General features: G+C 43.8%; 1 protein-coding gene across 1 annotated transcript in view; it reads left to right on the top strand.

The window, feature by feature from the left end:
- The first annotated feature begins 220 nt into the window (after positions 1-220).
- LOC138503979 (SITS-binding protein-like) overlaps positions 221-27,336 on the top strand; it is a 945,315-nt gene continuing 918,199 nt past the window's right edge. The window contains exon 1 of the mRNA XM_069624126.1: positions 221-916. Within this exon, the coding sequence (XP_069480227.1) occupies positions 452-916 (465 nt within the window). The 5' untranslated portion in view covers positions 221-451. The remainder of the gene's footprint in view (positions 917-27,336) is intronic.

The following is a 27,336-nucleotide window of genomic DNA, read 5'->3' as shown; positions in this document are numbered from 1 at the left end:
CAGCCGCGCTCTTCCTTCAGTAATCATATCCCAGGCTCCGTGGCGTGAACTCGGAACTTTCTAGAAGCTCGGAACCTTGCTTGCACCGCACTCACTGTCCCTCCCCTGAGACTCGGACCGGGCACGGGCCACACGCAGAAACGTCACCACGGCTCATGAGCACCTGGGACAAATCTGGGGGGGGGGGGGGGGGGGGGGGGTGGGGGCGTCTCTGGCGGCACGCGGAAGTAGCGCGCTCGTGGCTATTTCCAGGCACTCTCCTTGCACTGCGAGCTCAGGCCAGCTAGAATACCCACACCGCTCCTTGGCAACATGTGCTAAGTGGCCGGAGGCTAAGCCCACGTTCTCCAATGCACTTTTTCAAGCAGGCGAGTTGTTTTAAGTGGAGACTGAAATTTAGAAAGTTAGACCAGTGTAAGGGACAGTGATTCAAGGTGATACTTTTTCTTAAATGCCTCACACGCGCGCTACGAACCCCAGTCCTATCCCCGAGGTGACCTGGGACAATGGGCAAAAGGAGATGTACGAGACGTGGAAGGGCGGCGTGGCCTGCCTGGGGGTCGCCATATTCTTCGTCATGACCATCGGCATCATTTATTGGCAAGTCGTGGACCAGCCCAACAAAAACTGGGTCCTGAAGGGCAGCCGGAGCGGGATCCTCTGGGAGCGGAGGACGCACTCCCTGCTGGTGCAGAGCCCGGGTGAGGACCGCACCTTCGTGGAGATCGGCGTGGGCCCCTTCCCCGACACGGAGCTCCCCTTCGTGAGGGACGCCTGCTGGCTCAACAAGACCGAGTTCTGCTACACCTGGGACTCGTCTGTGGAGCTGAAGATCTCCCTGGAGGCCAACGTCTCGGGGGGCGCCGAGTGCTACCGGATCCAGTGGACCCCGCTGCGGTGCCAGGTGAAACTCAAGGTAATGTGAGTGCGAGGGTGACGAACCCACGCACTGGGGGAGTATGAGCAGTAGACATTAGATGCCACTTACACCTCATCCCTGCTGCACATTCTCTGGTCACCGGTAGTCTATAAAAACGAGGGACCGCATCGCATTCGACGATTGGTGTACATTGTGTTTCCGTGTTATATTGTTTTAGTTGTGTTAATTTGCATCAGAGATCATTTGAGATGCTAGTGGGAGATGTGTGCTAGGTGGCCTAATCTACTTGCCACTCGTGCCTTTCAAACATGCGGTCGGTACTTGCACCCACACCGTACACAATACACTATAACATGGTGGAACGCGCCCTGCCACTATACTTATGAACCACCAGGTGCAATTTAGCAACAATGCCCCAAAATATTGCGGACCTGCCACCATAATGCAACAATGTGGTGAATAAATTGGAGTGCAGACATGACCACAAGTGGTGCAGCGGGGAGGACGAGCGTGTGTGAAACGTATGCATAATGCAATGCCCATTTTCTGTAACATTTTCATGTTCAGATGGAAACATTGCATCCTTTCATGCCACCTGGACTCCAGGGAATGGCACCGACTGTTTGTGTAATGCAGGCGATTGCTGTACGCTTCAAAGAGGAACGGCGGGGTCCTGGGCTGGGCAGGGGCTGTTTGTTCTGTTTTTGTTGCGTTAGAAGCATGGTTCCTATTCAGTTCACTCATTTTTGGGGCGTGGTGCAAAATCTGCATAGAGCCTAGACCATCAGCATTAATAATACCTCGTTTTTAACGCGGCTTTTTACGGTGAAGTGTCCTCGCTTCAAACCGCTGTTGATAAATAATACTACTCAACGCATCGAGCTACAAAATATGAAGGGCTGAGTATGCCACGCCGAGATTGGAGCCGGGGGCGTTTGCGGGCCACACAGACCCCACGCGCCAACCTCGGTGTGTGTATTCTTCATAACAGAATCAGTAACTTGCTGAAAATAGATTTGATGATTTGGGGCCCGGTTCAAGTCCCCAAGAGTGCAGTGTCAGTTTTGGAAAACCCGTAACTCGATTCTTTGCTTGTATGATGGAGTACCTTAACCATGCACTTCTGGTCCGGCCCTTGCGCCGCGGATAGTCCCGTGAATTCCGCGAGAAAGCATTAACACGAGTTGGCAAATGGACAGAGGAATATTTTTAGTTGGAGCATTTGCGGAACAGTTCAATTCTTGTTTTGAACAGCTGGACAGAAGGGAGGCAGCGACTGTGCAGCACAGCATATGGCCAGAACACATCTGCATCTTGCTGGCATAAGGAACGCCATGACCAATCGGTATTATTTTTGGTGTTTAGCGGAGATCGCTTATGGCAGAGGCAAGATGAGCACATCGAGTCAAGAGCTAGTTTGTGAGCTTGAGCGATCGAGTGACATTATTGGAGAATAATCATATTAGCGTTATCCCTCCGAGGTTTATACACTGGAGAAGAGAACAGTAGTGCCCGCAGGTGGGAAGTTTCCGAATTGGCGGATTCAACAGTACCCGCTCATAAAACGCTCACAAAACGCTCATAAAACGCATGTGATTTGTGTGTGTGTGTGTGAAATTGCAATGCTGAATGACGTTGAATGTTATTGCCATCTATATGCAAAGCACACGACAGGAGCATATTTCACGTAATGTGCACATGCTATTGCTTTGTGAGCTGGGATAGGGCAACACGGCCGCCATTATTCAGGCATTTTAATTGCTCTTTCTAGCATTCCCCTATAGCTATGCCAGAAATGCCTCCCTACATTTAGCTTCGATTTTCCCATATTCCTCCGCAGTTCACTTCCAAAGGGGTGTACTTTGGGAAAAGTCATCGCTGTGAACTCGCCTCCTTGCCCACTTGCAAAATAATACACGCCGGATCCAGTACCCACGTAATTTAAACCGGCCAGACTACAGACACTTTTTTGGCTATTGCAAACTATTTGTCTGGTGGTATATTGCACGGTCCAGCCAGCTATGTTTGACTGTGCTTCCTTTGCCCGGCATACGTTTCGCGCATGTATCGTATCCCAAACCTTCTAATTTCCTTTTAGCAAATTATAAATAAAGCTACACCTCTCGCAAAAGATATCCGCATTAAAGTGTGTGGCGGTGACATCTGATCAGTGCCACGCATAGGAGGATCACGGTGTGTGTTCTTGCCATCACAATGTTTATCACTGGGTTTGGAATGATTAGGCATCTTGTCGCCGAGTCGGCTGAACTCTGGACGCAGGCTTGGCTGTGTTAGCAGCTACGCATTTAAGGCAAACTGGAATGTCAAATCCTATTAATACGGCTGAGCAGCGGAAGCAAATCCCGCAGAGCCTGGACATGTGACCGCAATCCTAGCATTTGCCTTCATCAGCAATACTTTTTTCTAATACGTCTATTTTGTATTTTGAGGGGAGGCGATTGCCAGTGAACAATTCTGTTAAAATGCTGTAATGCAAGAAAGGGATTTGGGCCTGATTTACAAAGCGTTTTCCAATGGGATTACGCCATTGTAAAACGCTTTTGTAAATCAGGCCCATAGTGCTTATTGCAGCACAGATTGTTCATGGTGGAGTACACAAACACAACACCTCACACACCGGAAATGTACAATGCACCCAACACTCTTGGAAGTGTCACAAAACAACACCCATAAAATCACCTTAAGAGGTCTTTAAACGGCCCATTCTTGCCTCTAAAATCATAGGGAGTACCGGGACAGCAATAGTGATGACCAAAGTTTAGGCAGCCCACAAGACACCCCCACCTAAAACAGCCCCGCTGGCACGGGTTCCAAGCATCAGTCTTCCCTTCAGCTCTTTCTTCTCTTTTAGTAAAGACTGCGCTCCTCATTTACAAAATGGTTTGCGTGACGCCAAGTGACTCTGCGCCATGAAAGTACACTTTGCGTCGCACAAAAAGTTATTTCTAATTCACAGAACTGACTTTGCGCCGGCCCTTCCAACTTAGTGCTCTGCACGTTCTGAACCCTTTGCGCGGGAAGAATATAAAAGGGGCGAAACATTCAAAATGCACATTAAATGAGGTAGAGCATGGGCGTCGGGAGAGAGACACCGTGCAAACAACAAACATGTCCCATCAAGTGCTAAGGAAACCCTATTTACAGAAGCTATCGCGCAATCATCTGGAGTCCAAAGGAGAGCGCTCATCCAGCTGCCCGTTACCCTTTCAAAGTCCACACGCAATGAAAGCTCATGAATAAAAGTGCAATTCAACCCCAATGAACATAAAATTGCCACAATGCCGGATCCTGCATTGCTAGCAATGATGGTATTACATCTGTGGGGGCGGCGGAGGAGGAGGGCCAGAATATTCCATCCACGAACAACATTATTTGGGATGCCAGACGCGGAGGTCCGTGGAAGCTACCAGTTCCCTCCCACCCCATATCATCCTAGACCTGGTCAAGGAGTGGAAGAAGTACCTTGTATCACCCACCATGTGCTCACAGGCTGTGCCAACTCCAGTCAAAGAGCTGTCAGCCCTACCCTTCCTAGCCACAGGATCATTCCAGCATACCACAGCCATTGTGGGGGTATACCACAGCCCACACAATCAAGGTGCCTCCACCAGGTCTTGCGCCACATCCTAGCATGTGTGCATAGGCAAATTCACATTCCACACACACTGCAGACAAGGCAGAGTGTGTGCCAGGAATTCTATGCATTTGCAAAGTTTCCCCGGGTACTTGGAGCCAATGACTGCACCCATGTAGCGCTTCAACTCCCCCACGACACAAAGAGCACATTTATCACAACAGGAAACATTGGCATTCCATCAAAGTGCAAGTGATCTGTACTGACACGGGAAATATCATGCATGTCAATGCCAGTTACCCAGGATGCATTTATGACAGATACATTTTCTGGCATTATGCCATATACCAGACCTCTGCATCAGGAACCTTTGGAAACAGCTGGCTTGTGGGTGAGTATCAACTATCACATACACACAAGCACTCACATGACACACGACAACACAAAGAATGGTAAATACATGCAATTAACAACCATTTACTCCTTTGCAGGGGACATTGCCTACCCACTCTCACCATTCCTGTTGACACCCATCAGGAATCAAGCCACCCAAGGTGTGGCACTCTTCAACACCGCACATATAGCTACTAGGGGCGTAGTGGAGCGCACATTCAGAGTGCTGTATTTATTTATTTATTGCATTTGTTGACAGCAGCCAAACACGCAAGTATCACACCACTGTTACAGCTTAATGGAGGGAGAAATGCAGTACAGAAAAAAATAGCTATACAGAAGACGGGCAAGGCGGGGCGAGATCAGAGAGGTCACCGTAGTAAGGCTAGTCATATTTGTCAAATAGCCAAGTTTTTAGTCTTTTTCTGAAGATGAGTTATGAGAGCTCTTCTTGTATGTGAGGGGGGTGAGTGTTCCATAAGGTGGGAGCTATGATGGTGAAGCTGGCACCCCCTGCTGTTTTCCTCATGAATCTGGGAATGGTGGAGGAGCTCAGGCAGTGAGGTTTCGATCTTTTGGAGATGCACTGGTTGAGAAAAGCGGGTGCAACATTGTTGACGCATCTGTGGGTTATAGATTGAATCTTGAACTCAATGCACTCTTTAATTGGCAACTAGTGGGCCTCCTGTCTAGCTTGGGAGATGTGGTCCGAACGCATTAGTCCCCAGACGGCCCGAAGTGCATTGTTTTGAATCAACTGTAATTTGTATAGCTTTTTAGATGAAGTGTCTGAGAGAATGGAGTTAAGGTAATCCAACTTGCTACCTATGATGGCCCTGGCAAGGGTTATGCAATTGTCGGTGGTTGTTGGTGGATTTAAATGTTCTGCTGAGGTTGATGTGCTTAAGAGATATAGGCTGCTGAGGAGGCAAGGGCCTTAACGTGCTTGTGCATAGCAGCGGTGAAGTCCTGAAAATTTAAGTGGGGGGACTCCTCAACAAACACAGTGGGATGTGACCTCGCCAGAAATTAGCATATCAAGGTGAAATATGCACATTTCATTAAATTGGCTTTGCATAACCACCCAGGATGAATGGCATTTGCCTTTCATAAGATCGACACACACACAAAACCAAGAGAGGATATTTTCTTATAGTGTTTTTCAAAACTTTAAAAGGTGTGAATGTTTTAAACTCCAAGAACCAATAGAAATGTTTTCCCTGGGACTTGCAGTACTGAAATGGGACATTTCACCTTTAGTTGTTTGCTATCTTTCATCAGGTTATGTAGTGCAGTGGTGAAATGTCCAGCCTACAAACCTGACGACTGCAGTTTGATCCCTGAGGTTGGCTTTTCTTCATGAATTCAAAGTGGACATTCTATGTTTCTCATTTTAGCTGGGGGGGACTGCGTCCAACCTCTGAATAAAGTGGGTGGACTCCGTCCCCCCGCGTGTACCCTCGACTTGAGCCCTGGTGCATAGTTAGCTCTGCATCTAGGTAGATGGCCAATGTTTTCACGTGGCTCGAAACAGCGGTAGAGTTACCATCAATGGAGAATGATGCAAGCGCTATGTCCAGTCTTCTGAGTCGGTGTGGGGATCCGACAATGATGAGCTCTGTTTTGTCATCATTCATGCAGAGATGGTGTTCAGCCATGCAGGCTTGAATGATGCTGTAGACATGACTGATTTTGGCGGATTCATTGGCGCGGTTCCCAGTGAGTTTTAGCAAGACTTGAGTGTTACCTGCAAAGTTTTTGTAAGGGATCCCAAGACTGTCGAGGTGGTCAAAAAGGGGTTTTGTGTACAAGTTGTACAGAGTGGGTGAGATACAGTACCGTTGAGGAACACTGTAAGGCACGGGAATGGGGTCAGCAGCTTCAGAGCCGGAGAAGACCGCAGAGGAGTGCTCGATGAGTAATGATTTGATCCAGCTGGCGGCTTCTCTGGAGAAATTGGATTTAGTGGTGAGGTGTTGGCAGAGAATGTAATGGTCGACAAGATCGGAGGCCGCTGAGAGGTCAAGAAGGAGGAGGATGGCGAGTTCTCCAGCGTTACGAATAGCACAGAGCTAGATGTTGAGGTTGAGAAGGGCAGCCTTCATGCTGTGTCTGGGTCTGAAGCCAGATTGGCAAGAAGGCAGTGGTTTTCCAAGTGAGCTAGGAGTTGGGTGTAGAAGTTTGAGGAGGTAGGGTATCATGGTGATCTGGTGGTAGTTGGTGGGCAGGGTGGGGTTAGGGGAACCTTTCCTAAGCATTAATATTTTTTGAAACTTGTTCTCCACAGTCCCCAATTTCTGGCAGTTAACGTACCCCCACAGTTCGGCTCCATAAAGAGCAGCCAAAGTAGTGCGTATTTTGTAAATATTAATGGCGTGGGACACTGCTATTTCACCATGGACTTCAAAAAACGTTCTAAGGCCGCCACTGTTTTTTTCAAGATAACCTGTGATTTATCTACCTGTGCGACCATTCCCTGGTATCTGTGAATCTAACTCCCAGGTAATCGCAATAGGTGACTTGCTCAAGATTGGTCCCAAAACCATCATAGGGAATACACATTACTTGGATCTCTTGGCTCTAAAAAAACAGAACTTTAGTCTTGCTCTTGTTTAGAGTGCAGCCTAGTTGAGAGAATTTGATGATGAAACATTCCAGGAAGCGCAGGATCACCATAGCTGATGTTGCCAAAAGCACAGCATCATCGGCAAAAAAGAATGCAGGAAAAATTGCAGTACCTAGCTTAGAGGGATCAAGCCTGTCCTCCTAACATTTCAACAAAAGTTCCAAAATGACCTAGTTAATGTAGGGGCAGAACAGGAGAGAGGCAAGGACACTGACTTGGTGCACACCCCTGTCTACCCTAAACTGGTTTGTCACTTTTCCTCCAGGTCCCCACCTCACCACTGCTGTACTATTAGAATAGAACTGGCTCATAACTGCTACAAGTTCAACAGGCACCGCCCGCTTCAATATAACCTGCCCCAGCTGGTCTTTGGAAACACTATCGAAAGCGGTCTGTAAGTCTACAAAGACCACATACACCCTCATCCTCCTCAGCAGTGTGTATTTGTGTACAACAAGGGACAAGCGAAAGCATTGGTCGATGGTGCTTGTCCCTTGCTGGAACCCAGCCTGGAGATGAGAAATAAGTTTCCTTGAGGTCACAAACTCATGTAACTGTTTTAAAAGACTGTAGCAAAGATATTTCTGGTGGCATCAAGGAGGGAGATAGGCCTGGAATTACCAGGTTCTCCCTCCCACCTTTTTTGTACACTGGCACTATTTTTCGGCAGTTCGCCAGGATGCAGTTACTTTGTTAAGTTTTACCACTGATTGGAACAACCCTACTAAAATGGGTGCCAATGTCTGGCTCGTCTTTCAGCAGGTCGACTGAAATCCTATCTTGGCCCGGGGCTTTCTGACTCTTTGAGTTCAAGATTGCACTCTTGACTTCTGCCAATGTAATCGTCTATTCTACATTCTTTTGTGATCAAAAGAGCATTGCTCCTAATAAAAAAGAATAAATAAAAATCTTTGTAACAGCTACTTTGTGTTCAGTGAGGAAATCTTTTTGCAAAAGAAAGGAACTGCTATGGGGGCAACATTCACACCTGCTTGGTTAACATGTTCATGGCAGACTTTGAAGACATGTCTTTTCCAACAATCCTTACTCTGCGAATATACGGTGCTAGAAACTATATATTGACGATATATGTTTTGGGTGCAAGTAAATTCAACCAAATTGCTAGATTTTTCAGATTGGTTGAACAGATGCAATGACCATTTGAAATGTACTTGTCAGAGTGACGCTGATGTGATGCCATTCTTGGATTTAAAGATTCAACATAATGAGGGGAAACTATATACCTCTTTATACCGTAAAGAAACAGACCACAATTCAGTATTGCTATTTAGCAGCCAACACCCCAAAGCATTGGGGCAAAATCTACCATACATCCAATTTTTACCTTTAAGACATAATTTTACCTATAAAGAGGATTACGATGTACATGTCAATGCTCTAAGTCAAAGATTGACAGACACGGGCTACCCTTAAGTAGATTTTAAAAGATTCAGCTAAAAGAGCATGTTTTACCAACAGGGAATCTCTTTTAGGTCTGAAACCAAAAAATAGATCTGACAGCAGGCTAGTCTATGTGACAATTTTCTCTAACACAGCCCAGATTAAGAAACTGGTGAAAAAACATTGGAATTTGGTGAACTGCATGAGCTGTTCTACCCATTATCTGTTGGATGCATTAAAATGAGGAAAAACATTAGAAATAGTTTAGTACATTGCTGGTATTTGGAACATAATATATGTATTACCTCTAATACTCTGTACGAGCATTGGAATCTGCGCCCCCCTGCCCCCACCCTCCTCCACTATGGGACATTTCCCATGCGGAAATTGCAGTGTATGTGAATACACCATCAAGAGTACACAACATTTGTCCACATTGACTAATCATACTAACTGCAATACTAAGAATGCTATATAAATGATCTGTTGTCCATGCACAAACATATACATCAGTATGACCACCAGGAAGGTGTCCACCAGAATAGACGAACATCGATCCAGAATTTGCAATAAAGTAATTTTGGCTCCCCTAGTACAGCACTACATAGCTCATGATTTGCAATTGATGGTTATTGATTTAATTAAACCAGATTGTCATAATTTTCCATTTCGAACAGATTACATCGTTTAGAGCAGACATGGATTTACTGTTTGAAGTCCCATGAGACTGGTTTAAACAAGGATTTGCACTGGGGAGCACTAGTAAATTGAACAGCAGTTGTTTTCATGTGAGGCATTAGGGTAATGTGTTTTTTAGTGGGTGTACTGGGATGAGGGCAGACCTGTGGGTGTTGCCTTAAGTTAGGGGTTGGGGCTTGGATCAGTGGGGGTACTGGGACGATGGCAGACTTGTGGAGGCTGCTTTAAATTAAGGGCTTGGGGTGCAGATTAGTGGGGTACTGGGATGAGGGTGGACTTGTGAGTGCTGCCTTAAGTTAGGGGGTTGGAGGCACAGATCAGTGGGGGTACTGGGACAAGGGTGGATTTGTCGATGCTGCCTTAAATTAGGGGGTTGGGGGCACAGATCAGTGGGGATACTGGGATGAGGGCGGACTTGTGTGTGCTGCCTTAAGTTAGGGGTTAGGGCTCAGATCCGTGGCGGTACTGGGACGAAGGCGGAATTGTGGGTGCTGCCTTAAGTTAGGGTGTGGGGGTGCAGATCAGTGGGGGTACTGGGACAAGGGTGGAGTTGTTTGTGCTGCCTTAAATTAGGGGGGTGGAGTGCAGATTAATGGGGGTACTGGGACAAGGACGTGTCGGTCGCCGTAGATGAGTGGAAATAATGGTGATTGCTTTTTTTGTAAATGAGGCCCCATATCAGAAAACACACAACCAAATAGCTGCATCTGACAGTGGTCTATAAGTTAAAGAGATTCCCAAATCCTCACCCTGCCTCTTCTAGACGTTGCTCAATTTTGCAATGTAGACAGCCTCTCAACAGCACCAACAGGCTGTACATAACCCACCATGTAGGCTGGAGAAGCACATTCCCCAACCTTTTGTCTCCCCTTGAACACTGGTTTTAGAATTCGGGTACTTGTAAAAGCTCCAACATTTAGAAGGTGCATCTGGTTAGTCCCTCAGTCGCCCAGAAATCTAAATGTTCAAGCCATCACACATGCACTGTGTGATAACCACAGCACAACACCACTAACTAAATCAGAACATTGTGCTCAAAATTCCTTTAATCGGTCAAATTAGGTTGTGTTTACTTGACTCTGGTGTTCGCAATGGGCATACAACGTTTTAAACCATTTTAAAAAAGAAAAACAGATTTTATGTCTGAACGTTTTTACAGTCAGTTGGCATGTATTTACCTCATCAGTGCTTATAATCTCACATGTTCAAATACATGCTTATGACGTTTTGTTATCATCTCGATGCATTTCAGGGACACATGACCATTCATGATTATTAAGGATCCCAAGAGCTTGCTTCCAACCACCAATGATGTAACTGAATAATAACTCCCCATGTCTTCTAACAAAGCCATGGGCACAGGGCAAACGATGGACTGGGCATTGCACTAGCCAAGTGCCAACTTCCCAAAAAGAATCTGCATGAGCCCCTCACATGTTCTGAGATTTTAGGGTTTTGGGAAATAACTTTGCGGTTCCCATAGTAACCGATTCCATTTGTGATTTGTTTTGCACAATCAACACATGTAATTGACTTTTGACACAATATTAGGAGTTGTTTGCAAACTCATTGTTCCTCATTTCATTAACGTTACAAGGCTGAATCCTTCCTGACCAGTAGTCAAATGTTCCCAATGTGCTTAGTATGGTTGTTGATATCTCAGTAATCGTACAAGTGAAATGACATCAGAAACAATACATTTAGTTATGCTCTATTGTGACCAATTCTCTTTATTAGTGCAATTGTAGAGGCAGCAACTGTATTTAGAGCAATGGTCCGCCCAGCCATTGCAGGAGATGGAGGATGTAAAGATCAAAATGAGGGGACTCTCATTTGAGTCATAAAGAATGTATACATCAATATTTGCATACCATCTGAAGACATACACTGTCCCTATTTGGAAAAGACTGGCCCTGGAAGGGTGGTGAAGTGCTGCCTATCTGACAGGATTAACAAAATAGTCTACAAAATAAATTACTATGTGACCCAAACACTGATGTGGACTCTTTCAATAGTGAGAGTATAAACATCCAGAAGGGTATTAAACCACTTTAGTCTACCTTTAAATGAATATGAGATTTAAAACAAAAAATTAAACAGTTTCTCTTCTGAGCATCCCAATAGTTACAGGATAACTCCAATCTCATGGTTGGTTAAATATTGCAAACATTGTGTTGCAGAGATGATAAATCAATAACTATTAACACCATACGTACTTTCCTTTATAGTTAATATTCCATTGCCAACTTTTGATTAATCTTTTTATGTGGGGTCTTTCAATTAGCATCCTTGTCGGGTGCATCAGCCAATCCAATTGCTTAGCGCATCTGCACTCCACCCAGGTGCACTCCACCTGTCCCCCTTCCTATCCTGCCTCCCACCCCAGTTTAAGCCCCAAAACACCCCCACCCCTATCCTTGGCTTAATGTGGCCTCTGCCAGGTAGGCACATCTTTCTTCGGAAATGGAAGTGGAGCTCTGATTCGAGCCCCATCTTCCATGACAACCCCAATGAAGCAGAGCTGGCAGTTTTTTTTTTTTTTTACTATTGCTATTAGCACCTCAAGGGTTTCCCTCGGGGGTGCTAATGTCAATAATCACTCGTTTGATGTGCCTCACGAGCCGGTAATGGCCTGGGGCACAAGTTATAGGCCAGAGCAAATAATAGGTAGATTGCAGATCCTCAGCTAAAATAAAGATTCAAAATGGCTGGGCTAATGGTCTGATACTTCATATTCAGCCTTATGTTTGGATCTTGGCTTGTTTGTTATTGGACTTCAACCCTTCTTTTATTGTCTTTCCTTACCACTTGTATAGACTATCCTAATCTGCAATTTGTACAGTAGATGTCACCCATGGCACACAAAGAGTGCTGCCATTTTCAATGTGCTATTTATAAATGAATGTATTTATGTCAAGATTTGACTTTCACATTTTTGCATGGGAGGCAACATCTTCGTTATTCCACACAACTGAAATCTGTGCTTCGAATATCGATCTTGTTTTGAAACCGTTTCTCTATGTCAAAATATTACCCTATGCAAATAAATTAAATCAGTCACTCTCTTCATACCCTTTATAATGAATTGCTTGATATTTCATTCCAGCTGGAGGGAACAGTATAGTTTGTCCTTAGACAATCTTTTGAGATCCCCCTGTATCTCTGGAATGGAGTTCTCAATGGAAAAGTGAAAGATTCCTGCCTTGAGCTTTTCGGTATTTGGCCAATTTACTGTATGGTAGCCAGTTGATGCCACTGAACCTTCAGCCCCCAACTATCTGTTTTTATCCTGAAAATCCAACATTTTGGACAGAATTGATATCCGGTTAGGACAGAATTGATATCTCCTCAACGTTTAGTTTTAAAACAAATCTTTTCAAAAGTAGTCTAATGCAATTGCTCTGCTGTATGGTGTTTTTCTATAAAGTGCTCAACCAAAGGTGCATTTTGTACATTAGTCCTGATTCATGATTCATGCTCAGTAATCCTTTTCTGATGACTCTTTTTTATTATACCTACATATTTAGGATTGCATGGGCACATAAACAAATAACATTGCAGGAATTGCAATTAGTAGCATTCTTTTGTAAAATCCTATGTCATTTTTTTGCGCCCTTTTTTCGTTTCCAAGGGGAATGAGTTCTGAGGCAGAATATCCAGTCAATGGTGTTTGTGACCATAATTCACTTGTTCTCTTATCTTGGCTGTTATCTCTCAAGAGAGTATTGTAAGCGTGTCCCAAATCATCTCTCAAGCTGCGTCTACATTTCACTGCAAACTTGGGTTTTGGTAACAGACTAGTGCTGAAATTTACAACTGGCCAATGGATATTAAGTTCCCTTTTGATCTTATGGGAATGAAGTGAATACATCAAAATTATGGTTGTCTTAATATTTTTTGGGGGTTGCCTTTTGATAGAAGGCCTTTAGTTAGAAATTTCGCCTGCCATTCAAATTCCTGCAAATTAGAGCAGTTGTGTCAGTATCTAAGATATTGTCCAAAAGGTAGGTTGTCTCATAATGTTCTAGGATAATAGCTGCAATATAACAATATGGCATCACAGTCCATAGGTTTTTGAAACACTGTGGTACTTATTCCGCCACCGTCAGCTTTTAAAGATGAGTCCAAAAAGTGAATGATCTTTTTGCCGTTCTGGCAAGTAAATTTTTTTTAAAGGTTTTTAAAAGAAACTCAATTTGAATACATGTTTGCATGGAGAAGAACGGGGCCCCACATGTGCCAGAACCAACAAAATATACTGTGTCCTCTCAACTGCAACCCTGCCCAAGCGGAAAACCAATCTTCAAGCATCATCAACCAAACAAAGTTGCAACAGCACAAAACCCTACATGAAATAGTCCGTAAAATGGGAGCCCCCTAAGATGCCCATAAGTACCCTCCAAATAAGGGCCAAGATGGGGGGCACCATGAATAATTCTCATCCCAACTCCCCATATGTCTAAGGCCAAAAGCCACTGTTGCACTCCCCACATCTTCATGACTCCCAGAACACATTCCGGAAACACACCCATTCCCCTTCAAAGCCTGCACCTCCCCGTCCCCTCGTGGAGGGCAGCAGTAATCGTTTGCATCAGGTAAATCGCCTTGGCTTTGGCCCGCCATTTTGATAATGCTGGAAGATTCTCCCTCTTTCAGTGTATTGCACGGCATGCTCGTGCCGCCACTAGGAGGAAATGCACCATATGCAACATGGCTTCCCAGCCCCCATCCAATGCTTCCAACCCAAAAAACACCAACATAGGGTCAGCCGTTCTATCACATCAGTACTTTTTATCCACCTGAACACCTCAGATCAGTACACCTGCACCTTATTTCAAGACCACACATGTGTGGATGGAGTGGAGAGCACTATTTTAATTCAATCTTCGTGTAATAAGATTATTTGTATTCATCAAAATCAAAGTTCAAAATGTTTTAGCCTGGAGCTGCCAGTCCACAATGGTCCCAATGCACCAGGACCAGTCAAAAATTGAAATCTCCAAAAACAAAGTAGCGCTACTTTGTTAGGACTGGCGCTTCGCAGTTTGCCCCATACGGTTGCTACCAGTTTGTAAAATATATGACTTTCTGCATCAAAAATGTACTAGTAAAAAGATTCAAATGTATTTGTTTGTAGCAGGAAATGTTTAATGCACATTCCTGTCCTTCTCTTTAAAAAAGTCTTAATCTTGCAGATCCAAAATTAGTCAATGGGTTTACATCTGGAATTGCCCATAATACACAAGTGCCAATGCATTTTGGATTAAAAGGGCGGTGTAAAGGCAAAAAGATGTTACATAACCGATATTGCATTCATATCTTGTCAATGATCAAGCAACATGACATGTTGTCCCCATTAATTCAAAAAAATTCCCAAAAAATTTTCAAAATCAATTCTAATCACATACCATATCAAATGTTGATAGCGTCCGTGCACATAGATGAAAAAAATATAACAAATACACCAATTAGTTAGCTGACAGTGTAAATTACTCTATCCAAAAGTACCATATAAACCTGCATGTCCTACCTGAGTCATGTAGGATTCTCGACTATGTACGTGCCTGTACACGGAAATATCTAAAAGTAAAAAGTAGAATGTCACTAGGCTTCTACTTTCAAGAAAATATATGCGCTGCATCTATAATGCGAGCCGAGTGCTCCCTGGAGCACGTACGCCTCGTGCCCCACCCCCGGGAGCAGGCAATAACTTTAGGGAGATATCACAAAAGCCAACGGATCCCGAGAGGGTTACGGATTCAACTGCGCCCAACATTGTGCAAAGAAAGCAAGATCTTTGTAAATAAATGGGAAGCCATATTTAACAAGTGCTCTCTAGACCTCATACTGCTTACTATACAGGAATTGGCAAAAGATATATCTGATCTCCATAAAGAAATTCAAGAGATAGAAGAGGCTTTGGTAACCACACTAAATAGAGAACAAGTGGATGTTATTCTCCAAGAGATCAATGAAAAATGGACAGAATGCAAAACGGAATTAGAAACCAAAAAAATCCGTAAATTCAAGAGAGATACATACGACTATCTCAAGGATGAAGTCTACAATTGGATGGACAAATATGGTCCTCCTCTAAGGAAGCCCAAACCTGCACATTCAAGCGAGACATCAAGTTCAGGGACAGATACGGAAAGAGAACCTGCGAATAGAGAAGAAGAACACACGGCAGGTACTTCCGGAATACCAAGAGCATCAGAGACACCACCGAGAGGCAGACCGGCATCTTTTTTAGACAAAGGAAGACGAGAACGAGAAGGGGGAGGAGAGAGACTTCAACAAAAGAAAACCTAGTGATGAATTTATCTTCCAGAATATTGACTAACAACGAAACAGAAACACTGCAAAAAGGTTTCAGTTTTGTACCGACATATGACAGTACATTGTTTGAATCTAAAATTGAACTTTATAGATTAATCAGAAAAATTAATTTTAAAGTATTTTTCAGTGAGCTGGATCACGAAAGAATTGTTGAAGAAGAAGAACTTAAAGAGTTTAGAGGTTACAGTACCTTTGTTCCACCGATCAGCATACCTTCATTAGACATTTTTCAAAAACAGGTGACCAGGGATTTTGAAAAAATACGGTTTAAAGGTCATTCTTCATGCAATATGAAACCTCATGAATTAAAATTGATACGTGATCTATATGGAGATACATCGATTACAATAAGGTCTGCGGACAAAGGAGGAGGTTTGGTATTACTAAATACAATAGACTATGAAGAAGAATGTGAGAGACAATTGAGTGATGTCAATGTTTTATTTTCTTTTTATTTTTAATTCTTGTAATGTGCCAACATGCCCGTAGGCCTCAGGGCGCACATAACACTGGACGAACAAACAGACACACATGGCAAAGAAAGAAGAACGGTCAAAGAGTTATTCCAGATTGAAGAAGTGGGTTTTTACAGCACGTTTGAATACAGTGTAGCCCTGAATCTGCCGCATCTGGGTTGGAAGTTTGTTCCATAGAAGGGGACCTTGAGCATCAAGAGTGGTACCTCCAAATTCGGCTGTCCTGTATTTTGGGTGCTTGAGAATAGTGGCAGAGGATGAACAAAGGTTCCTCGTGTTGGGTTTAATGCTAGCACGGGCTGACAAGTAAGTAGGGCTACAGCGGCTGAGGCATTTGTGGGTCGTGGTCAGTATCTTGTGCGTTATCCGATGTTTAACGGGAAGCCAGTGAAGTTTTTTCCTGAAAGTGGAGATGTGGGTACGACGGGACTGATTGAAAATATTACGCACAGCATTATTCTGAGCCACTTGTAATGATTGGATGTTGGAGGCTGTGGTGCCCGCTAGAAGGCTGTTGAAATAATCCAATCGTGAATTGATCAATGCAGTGGACAGAAGGGCACAGTTTTCTTCTGAAATGAATGGTCGAATATAGCCTATTCTTTTATTTATGAGACCGCAGCTAGATTTAATGCTGGAGACATGGGACTTCATAGAGTTCTTCGTCAAGAACGACGCCCAGGGTCTTGACTTTCTTCTGGACAAGAATGGTATTGTTGGCAATATGGAAACTAGCATATTTGGAGTCGAGTTTCGCCCGAGTGTTTTTAGATGCCACGATGAGGAGTTCAGTTTTTTTGTCGTTCAGGGCAAGAGAATTGCAGGCAATCCAGTCTTGTATGGCTTTGTATATTTTATTGATGGTTACTGTATCGCTGCTATAGGAGCCACTCAGCTGTATGACCACCTGAGTATCATCAGCGTAGTTCGTGTATTGCACTCCTAATTTGTTTAAGAGGTCAAGAAGGGGGCGGATGTAGAGATTGAAAAGCAGAGGCGATAGACAGGAGCCCTGAGGAACTCCGCATGACTGAGATATTGGAGAAGATTGATTATCGCCAACAAAGACCCTCACCATTCTGGGACCCAGAAAGGAAGCAATCCATCTGGATGCAATTACGGAGCAGTTGGCGACCTCTCCGAGCCTTGACACCAGTAAGCTGTGATCAACTAGGTCGAAGGCTGCGGAGAGGTCTAATAACATGAGCAGAGCAGCTTGATTATTATCAGCAATGCTAGCTAAGGTGGATTTGAGATCTAGCATTGCTGTCTCGGTCCCGTGACGAGCCCTGTAGCCCGACTGACGGGTACCCAAGATTATTTTTCGACATGGGCTTGTAACTGTAGGTAGGCAAGTTTGTCAATTATCTTGAGAACATATGGTACATTGGTAATGGGCCTGTAATTGTCGTTGTTCGCTGGGTCAAGATTTTCCTTTTTCAATAAGGGAGTAATCCACGCTGATTTTAACAGTTCCGGTACCAGGCCCTCATCAAAAGAGAGATTGACCAGTTTGGTGATCCATGGGACCAGAGTTTCTAAGGACTCCTTAAGAGTACTTGTGGGGCAGTCGTCAGCAGGGGTCTTTAAGGTCCTTTATAATTTTGAGTACTTCTTCTTCGGTGTAATGTGTGAAAGAGAATTGAGGGATATTGTTTTCGCAAATATCGGGTAGAACGGTATCTGTGGGGGTTTGCGGGGATGTTACATTGCCTAGGGCTTTATTTATTTTTTCTTTGTGAGAGTCAATCTTGAGTAAAAAGGCATTGTGTATGCTCCGACACCATTCATTGTCCTTAATGATATTATTACTGGTTGGGGGCTGCTTTTGGAACTCCGGTAAGATTTTAAAAAGCTCCCCAGTGTTGGATTGAGCATTCACTATCCTTGCGTTATAATGTGTGGCCTTAACTTCTGTGATAACTTTTTTGTAATTGAGGATGGATTTTTTGTAGTTGGTTAGAGTGTTGTCCTATGCATGCTTAACAACAGACCCTACACCAGAGATACGAGAGAATTTGAAAATATTGCTTGACAAGGCGGAAGAACTAGAGTGGATTAATCACCACACGAAGAAATTCTTGACTAATTCGTATCCTCGAATACCACACTTCTACACCCTTCCGAAGGTGCATAAAGACCCAATTAGACCTCCTGGAAGACCCATCGTTGCAGGGATGAACAGTATATTGGAACCACTTGGCAAATATGTTGATTATTTTCTACAACCACTCATCCAGAAAACCAATACATACATTAAGGACTCGACACATTTCCTACAACTATTGAATTCGATACCATTTGATTCTAACAATATCTGTTTTACCATAGATGTAAAGAGTCTTTACACCTCAATCCCACATGACCAGGGAAGCAAAGCTGTACAATGGATGCTACTTAAGGCAGAAGAGATACCGGCACAAAAAGAATTTATAATGGCCTGAATTCATAAGCAATAATTCTTATTTCCGGTACAAAGATCGCTATTACCTCCAAGTAGCTGGTACAGCCATGGGGGCCACCATGGCCCCATTTTATGCGAACTCATTTATGCATAAATTTGAGTCGGAACACATACTACAGAACGAACATTGGCACCCGAAGTTATGCCTGTGGATCAGGTATATCGATGATATTTTTGGGGTATGGAGAGACACAGAGGAGGAATTACTCAATTTTTTTACATATTTGAACAGCAAAGATGCAAGAATCCAATTCACGCATGAATACTCGCAAGCCAATATTCATTTTCTGGATGTAGACATCAAGATCACAAACATGGGATACCAGACCACAGTCTTCCGCAAACATACAGATCGCAACAACTTGCTACAACTTCTCAGCTTCCACCAACCGAGTCTTATTAAATATCTCCCATACAGCCAGATGCTAAGAGTTAAGAGACTGGTAAGCGACCCAGAGGACTACAACACTGCCATCAGAGAAATGGGTGAAAAATTTCTGGAGAGAGGATACTCAGAAGAAGAAGAAGTCAATGTAGCACAAGCAACGGTAGCCACCCAGAACAGAGAAGACCTTTTGAAAGTCAAAACCAAACAAGATGAGGCTCCACCGCTTGTCTTCGTATCTAAATATTCACGACAGAGTAATCGGATCAAGGGCATTATTAAAAAACACTGGAACACATTAGTATGCGATCAACGTGTTGAACATCTGTTTAAAGAAGTTCCCACATTTGCCTATCAGCGAAGCCAGAATTCTAAAGACAGGTTGGTTCAGACTAAACCAACACTCAATAAGAAAATCACAGAACGGATTGGGACATTCCCTTGTTTGAACAGTAGCAATTGCGGTTACGTTATGAAAGGCGAATCAGTGAAACACCCTCGGACAGGAGAGACAATTAGACTCAAAAGTTTTGCAACTTGTGACTCTTCTAACGTAATTTATGCTATCAAGTGCCCGTGTGGCCTATACTACGTGGGCCAAACCCTAAGGGCAGCTAAAACAAGATGGAATGAACATAGGTCTTACATAAGGAACAATAATCCCAACTCAGCTGTTTGACAGGAAACACAACCTGGCTCAGATCCGGTTTGTGATTTTGGAAGTGGTAACTAAAAGAGATATCCACGAGAATTTACAGAAAAGGTTGGATAAAAGAGAATCCTTCTGGATTGACCGCCTGATTTCCCTGACACCAACGGGGCTCAATGAGGAGATTAATTTCTTGTGCTTTTTATAAATGATTACTATAACATAATGCTTGATGGGTCATACCCTAATGAGAATTGACACTTGTGATATTGAAACTGCAGCACACTTGAGTCCCTAACCAGGAGATCGTTTTTTGGCTTTAAGTTTAACTTTAATTGTGAGTTTCACTATGAGTTTTGTGACGTACATTGAGTTACCATGTATCTCTGTTGTCTTAACAATGCATTGTGTGATGCACTCCAAGTTTTTACGTTAAACATGCTAATCTGTTGTTCCCAAAGTGGAGTTAACCATATTCACCAGTGTACACTCCCCAAATCTTGGTTCTAGACATTATGCATCTTTAAGCGTATTACAGAACTTCCACAGACCTTACAAGATTAGGCCCGTTCACATATCCTATAACATAACGGGGAGGAATATGCTAACTCCCCGGTTCTTACAACATATGATCTGTCCCCAATTCAGCTCCCGTTATACCTACGCTCTTTTGGCGCTTACTTTCACTTCCTCAGTGCTTCTCCCTCGCTTTAGGGTTCTTTTAAACCATTTACAAATGTCTCCTTGCATTGCAGATACACTCCCATACACCACGTAAGCACAACACATCAGTAGTAATACACGCGCAAACATGGGTGATGACTAATTGGCACATTTCCACGTAATGCTTCTGTTGACAGCGTGTTCCCATGGCAACATCCCCGCCCCAGGGCCTGCGCCCGGGGGTGGGGCGCGAGGTGTACGTGCTCCAGGGAGACCACGACGCCTCGTAACGTCGCCATGGCAATGTACAAAAAGAACGAGAACCGGCGCGAGCACGCTTTGCAGCGGCTCACTCGGCTCGAAGGACTTGCGAGTATCTGCTGAATGGTAAGCACGGCTCACATTATAGATGCAGCGCATATATTATCTTGAAAGTAGAAGCCTAGTGACATTCTACTTTTTACTTTTAGATATTTCAGTGTACAGGCACGTACATAGTCGAGAATCCTACATGACTCAGGTAGGACATGCAGGTTTATATGGTACTTTTGGATAGAGTAACTTACAATGTCAGCTAACTAATTGGTGTATTTGTTATATTTTTTTCATCTATGTGCACGGATGCTATCAACATTTGATATGGTATGTGATTTGAATTTATTTTGAATTTATTTTTTTTATTTTTTTGAATTAATGGGGACAACATGTCATGTTGCTTGATCATTGACAAGCTATGAATGCAATATCGGTTATGTAACATCTTTTTGCCTTTACACCGCCCTGAAGAAGGTTTAATCCGAAATGCATTGGCACTTGTGTATTATGGGCAATTCAAGATGGAAACCCATTGACTAATTTTGGATTTGCAAGATTAAGTCTTTTTTAAAGAGAAGGACAGGAATGTGAATTAAACATTTCCTGCTACAAACAAATACGTTTGAATCTTTTTACTAGTACATTTCTGACGCAGAAAGTCATATATTTTACAAACTGGTAGCAACCGTATGGGGCAAACTGTGAAGCGCCATTCCTAACAAAGTAGAGCTACTTTGTTTTTGGAGATTTCAAGACCACCACATGTGCCAGTATGTGGCCCTTTCCCCGCAACCATTCCAACATAGAGGGCTTACCCCTGAAAACATCTTAGAGTCCCGGGCCGGATCATATTGGCAGCAGTGAAGCAATTTCACCCCATGTAATTTTATATTGGCAGGCTATCAAGGTCTTAAACACTCTCCTGCGCATCATCTGCCATAGCTGTTAATCCACCTCATGCCCCAAGTCCTCTCCCATTTGGCCCAAAGCCCTCTGTTTCCCCTATGGTGGCCCCACCAGAGACCTATAAAGCAAAGAAATAAGCCCCGTGGTACCATGCTGCGTATTAAGAATCTGTTCTGTGTAAGGCCCCTCTGAATGAACCACTTCCATTTCTCCACAGTCAAAACCCCCTTTAACTGGAGGAATGGGAACACCTGAAGTCTCCCAATTTGCAATGCCTCTCCCAATTCCTGGATGGTGACGAACTTCCATGCCCTCCACAACTGGCCCACTCTCTTCAACCCGCCCTCAAACCATTGCTGGATTTGGGATATCGTCTCTAATAACTGTGGCCCACAAGTGGATCAGTGGTGAGGGCCATGTAGTGACCCACCGCATTCCCAGGCCACGCTGCCAAATACTCCAAATGACCCCCAGTATGGGGTGTTCCCCTATCCTACGCGGGACCAATGTCCTTTCGGACCCACCACTCCCCCACTGTTGCCAGTCTCAAATGGAGGTTCTCCAGATAAATCCATTGCTTATCCCCGTCCTCTCGCTAATGGGGAACCAAAACCCTCAGCTGGGCAGCCTTGTAATACAATTTAAGATCCGGGATACCCACACCCCCCTTATCCTTGTGCAACACAAGCTTATTATAAGCTACCCGCGACTTCTTCCCTTCCTAAAGGAAGCAGAGCATATGACCCTTTTCATCGGTAAACACTCCCTCCGGCACCGCCACTAGCAACATTTGAAAGAAATATAATATCCTAGGGAGAAAATCCATCTTTAAGGCATAAAGCCTAGCCATCCAAGAAATGCCTCCCCCTCTGCATGTCACTATACAATCTCCCCTACAGAGGCGTATAGTTATCGTTCCGACTGCTCCTCAAGAGACCTTGTGATAAACACTCCTAAATATTGAATTCGCTCCAATTCCACCACCATCCCCAAGTGCGAAATACCAGCCATGTCCCACCCAGAGTCCACATCAAATGGAAACAGAATGGATTTTCCCCTATTCACCTTGTACCCCGCGAGAGAGCCATACTACTCTATCACTTCCAAGGGTGTCGGGACGGAGATGTAAATGAATGTCATTGGCGTACATCCCCAACTTAAACTCTGTCCCCACTACTATCTCCTCCACTCAGGAGGCCTGCTGCAACCACTCCGCCTATGGCTCCAGTTACAGGGCAAACAACAGAGGTGAAAAGGCGACACCCCTGTCTAGTCCCCCTCCGAAGGCCGTACTCAGGTGAAAACATGCAATGCACTGTTACCGTGACCCTGGGGTCCGTGTACACTGCTCTGACATCATTGAGAAGGTTTGGTCCCATCCCATATTTCCAAAGGACTGCGAACAGGAAGACCCAGTTGACCCTATCAAAGGTCTTTTCAGCATCCAAGGCCAAAATGGTTGGATTACCCCGCTTTCGCTGGCCACATCCATAACATGCAATGTCTTCCGCAGAGTATCACCCCCCCTGCTGCCTCATGATGAAACCCACTTGGTTGGAATGGACTTGCCGCGGCGTCAACCCCTCAAATCGGAAAGCCAAGACCATAGTAAATATCTTGATGTCAGCGTTAAGGAGGGAAATGGGTCGATACGAAGTGCACGGGCAAGAATCCTTCCCCTCCTTGGGCAAAACAGAAATGAGAGCCTGGCAAAGTAGCTGGGTGCCTTACCAGACTCCATAACAAAATTAAACAACTTGACCATATGAAGGACCAACAACTCTGCAAACGATTTATAAAAACCCATGAAGTAGCCGTTCTCCACCCGGGCCTTACCTGCCTGCAGTCGTCTAATGCCGAGGAGAATTTCCTCCTCCGAAATCAGGGCATCCAATGACTCTGCTTCACCAAGTTCCAACCAAGGGAGAGACCTCTCAGCCAAGTATCCCCCAAAGCCCCCCACACTTGACTCACTTTCAGGACTATACAGGTGCTGTAAAATGCTGCAAAGCAGTACCCAATGTGAACCTGGTCAGTAACTAGGATTCCCTGGGCATCCAGGACCCCTTCAACCCATGTATGCGCCCTCTGAATTCTCAGCCATGCCGCTAAAAGCGCATCTGCTTGATCCCGCTTTTCATAATATTCCTGTGCAGGAACTAAGTTCTGCACAACTTTCCCTATCTCCATTGACTGTAGCTCTCTTCTCTTTTCCCTAACTTCCCTTACGAGGTCATTACCCTCTTGAGGTCGCGTCTGTATCTTCTTCTCCAATGTGGTGATTACCCCCAGTCATTTATCCTCCAATAATAACCTTTGCGCTCTTCTTATTAGATCCTTCCCTGATGAGCAAACTTCTTCAGGTCGGCTTTGCCGCTTCCTGCACCGTACAGAGGTCGACTTCTCCTGTGTTATTCCTCTGGAAATAATCTGAGATTGCATCCCTTATTTCAGATAGAAAAACCACATCCTCCATAAGGAATCATTGCAACGCCACCGAGAGTCCTGCGTGCGTAGACTTTCTGTAACAAACCGCATGGCTATCATATCATGGTAAGACCAACCGACGGGGACCAGGTCACATGAAGCCACCATCCCCTGCAGCTAGGTAATCAATATTGGTATTTCGCTCGAGATCTATTCAATAATAAACTTTTCATTATCTTCTTACTTTGTTAAAATTCAATTGCCACGTATCAGGGCATTGGTCCAAATTTCCATAGTTCTATTCATTCCTGTTCTTTTCTTATTCCATTATTCTACTGTCTCATCAGAAGGCTAGGTCCTGTGTTCCGAAGAGACAACAAGGACAAGCGATTTTCTCAAAATTCAAGCTACTCCATATTTGCTCAGAGAACTTTCTTTTTGTGAGTGGCTTAACAGCCAAAATAGATTCATAACATTTACTTTCAAGAGCAGCAAAGAGATGATCTACTTGGAATTTAAAGCTGAAGATAATGGATAGAGTACCACAGAACGGACAGGATAACAGCTATCATCCTAGAACATTACGAGACAACCTACCTTTTGGACAATATCTTATATACAGATGAAACTGCTGTAGCTTTCAGGAATTTGAATGTCAGGCAAAGCTCCAACTACATGCCTTACACGAAGAGGCTATCCCAGAAAAATATTAAGACAAGTTTACAAATGGGAGGGTTTGAAATATATCACAAGACTTTGCACTAACATTACACTAAATCAATATTTAGAACAAATCTCATCAAATAGAATTACAGCCATTTTGAGTTACAAACCTCCATTTTCCTTAAGACCAAAAAGGAAATGAACAAACTTTGGCCAATTTTAAATGTTGGCACAATTTGTTACCAAAGGCCAAGTTTGCAGTGGAACGTAGATGCAATCTGAAGGATGACTTGGTAAACGCTTATGATACTCTCTCTTGAGAGATAATGGACAAGACAATGGCCAAAGTGAATTATGATCTCGCACTCAGCATTGACTGGATTACCCCTGAGGAACAAGTTCTGTCTGTGCACAAATAAGTTGTGCAAAAGAGATTGACATACAAAATAACTTTATTAATTGCAATTCCAGCCAAGATTTTAGCAGAATTATGCTACAGACTCAAAAATGTCAGGATTGTTTTATGGAAATGAAGACGTAAACCCAGGGGCGTAGTTTATTCAGTAATATTGGGATAGTGCGATTGTGAGCTTCCCTAACAAGCAATGTGGGGTGCCAAACAAAAAATCGATAGCTCAACGAACTTGCACATGATTATGAACATCTTAATGGAACAATGGCTGTATTATAATACAGTTTCCGTGCCTTCCCATCTTCAATTGTACGCTTGGAAGTTTCCATGCAAAGGGGCCATGTGCCAGAAGGCATGTCTGTCCTCCCTTTGCTTGGACATTTGGTGCTTGTAGTTTTCCTAAATTTCAAATGCAAAAGAAAAAACAAGTTGTAGAATACAAAGGGAAAAGCAGATCTGGATAGCCTTCTCAAGTATGGCCACACGAAACTTGAGAGCTCTGCATTATATTGCTGTGCTTTTTCGGGATATATCTCAAATTCATAATCAGTTGTGCTTGAACCAGTTGAGGGAATCTTGAACATCTCAATTCCAGGTGGTTTGAGGCTCTAGAGCTGGAGACATTCACTAATTTATGGACAAAAAGTTCAAGAGTACAAAGATGACTGGAGCCTGCAGAGAAGGCTTGGCTACCATCTCCTGCAGGGTATTGTTTTTTAAAATGTCAAGCTCAAGTATCTGCGCATTCTAGAAAAAGAAAAAAATGAGGGTGGTACAAGCTTCCCTAGTCATGCCACCAACGCTTAGGGACATATGGGACTCTCTAAGCCCCACCCTCTAACCCACCAAACACTGGACTATTATTTATTTCACATCTCTGTGACGAGAGAGCCATCACTGACATGAATAATTTAGGGCCTGCTTATAAGGGGGAACATATTTTGGCACTGTGTATCTGTAAAATGCATACTTTTCATAAACTGCCATCTACCCGTATGCTCATGGAAATCAAGGAACTGCAAATTCTGCCTAACTGGCACATGAACTACTTACTGCCAGGGGCACAGCTCAGCCAGGCTTCTAAATATGTTAATATTTGACCAGTAGCAATGTGAAGCATGGATATACCGTGGACCTTTTATCTACATATTAGTAAAACAATATTCAAAGTGACAGCTTTATTGTCTTTCAAAAATATTCTTCCATAGCAAATTAACTTGACAAACTACCTCCCTCTTTTGCCACTGCGCTGATCAGAAGGACACTGACGTGGTAAAGGCATGTTCTTAATGTGACGTTTATTTAAATTAAAATATGGCCTATCTCTCCCTATAACTATGGGGTGTTGTTCCCTGCCTGTCTTTCTAGCTAAGGTGCTTGTGGATGAATGCCCAAAAACAAATCCGTGCTCCGGCCCAATCTAAACTATCTGACTCTACCACTATTATAAGTAACTAAGGTCAGCAGAATGACTCCTGGTGCTTGTGTTTTGTCATAGGTTTCTTCTCACTCCTCTTACTCCTTTCAGTAGACAATATGCAAATAGTCTCTTTTCATCCACTCTATCAAGTTTTGCAGTTCTTTTAAGGGACTGGTACTTCCCTGGTCCTTATTTTTCCTTGTCAGTTTAAGTCTACTTAGGTTCCCTTTCTCCCTTTTGTAGGGTTTTTGAATCTCTGTTACACTCCTCTCCTGTCTTTTGTAGTAGTTCAGGTTCCAATTACAATTCCCCCATTCCCAGGGTACAGTTTCATATAGGAGTTTGGGCTTCCTAGCTTCAAAGGTTTGTTCTCCCCAAATGTCTCTCTTATTGTGCTCTCTTTCTTATCTTCGAGATATTGGTGGGCCTTCCTTTTTTTCCAAAGTGATAAGCCTCTAACTTTATTTCTTTCCTACTGTAGGGTTTTAGTATTTATTCCTATCTCATTCTAACAGTTCTGTTTCACTGGATTAGTTCCAATAGTTTTCCCATTAGTACTGGGATGAGTTTTGCTTAACCTATGAGTCCTGCTTGGTTTGCCAGTATTCCCCTTCCCCATTTTA

The sequence above is a fragment of the Ambystoma mexicanum genome, chromosome 11, assembly GCF_040938575.1.
Source record: "Ambystoma mexicanum isolate Mex_15411 chromosome 11, UKY_AmexF1_1, whole genome shotgun sequence".
NCBI classification, from domain to species: Eukaryota; Metazoa; Chordata; class Amphibia; order Caudata; family Ambystomatidae; genus Ambystoma; species Ambystoma mexicanum.
The sequence above is the reverse complement of the archived record's forward strand: the minus strand, read 5'-3'. Positions and strand labels throughout refer to the sequence as shown.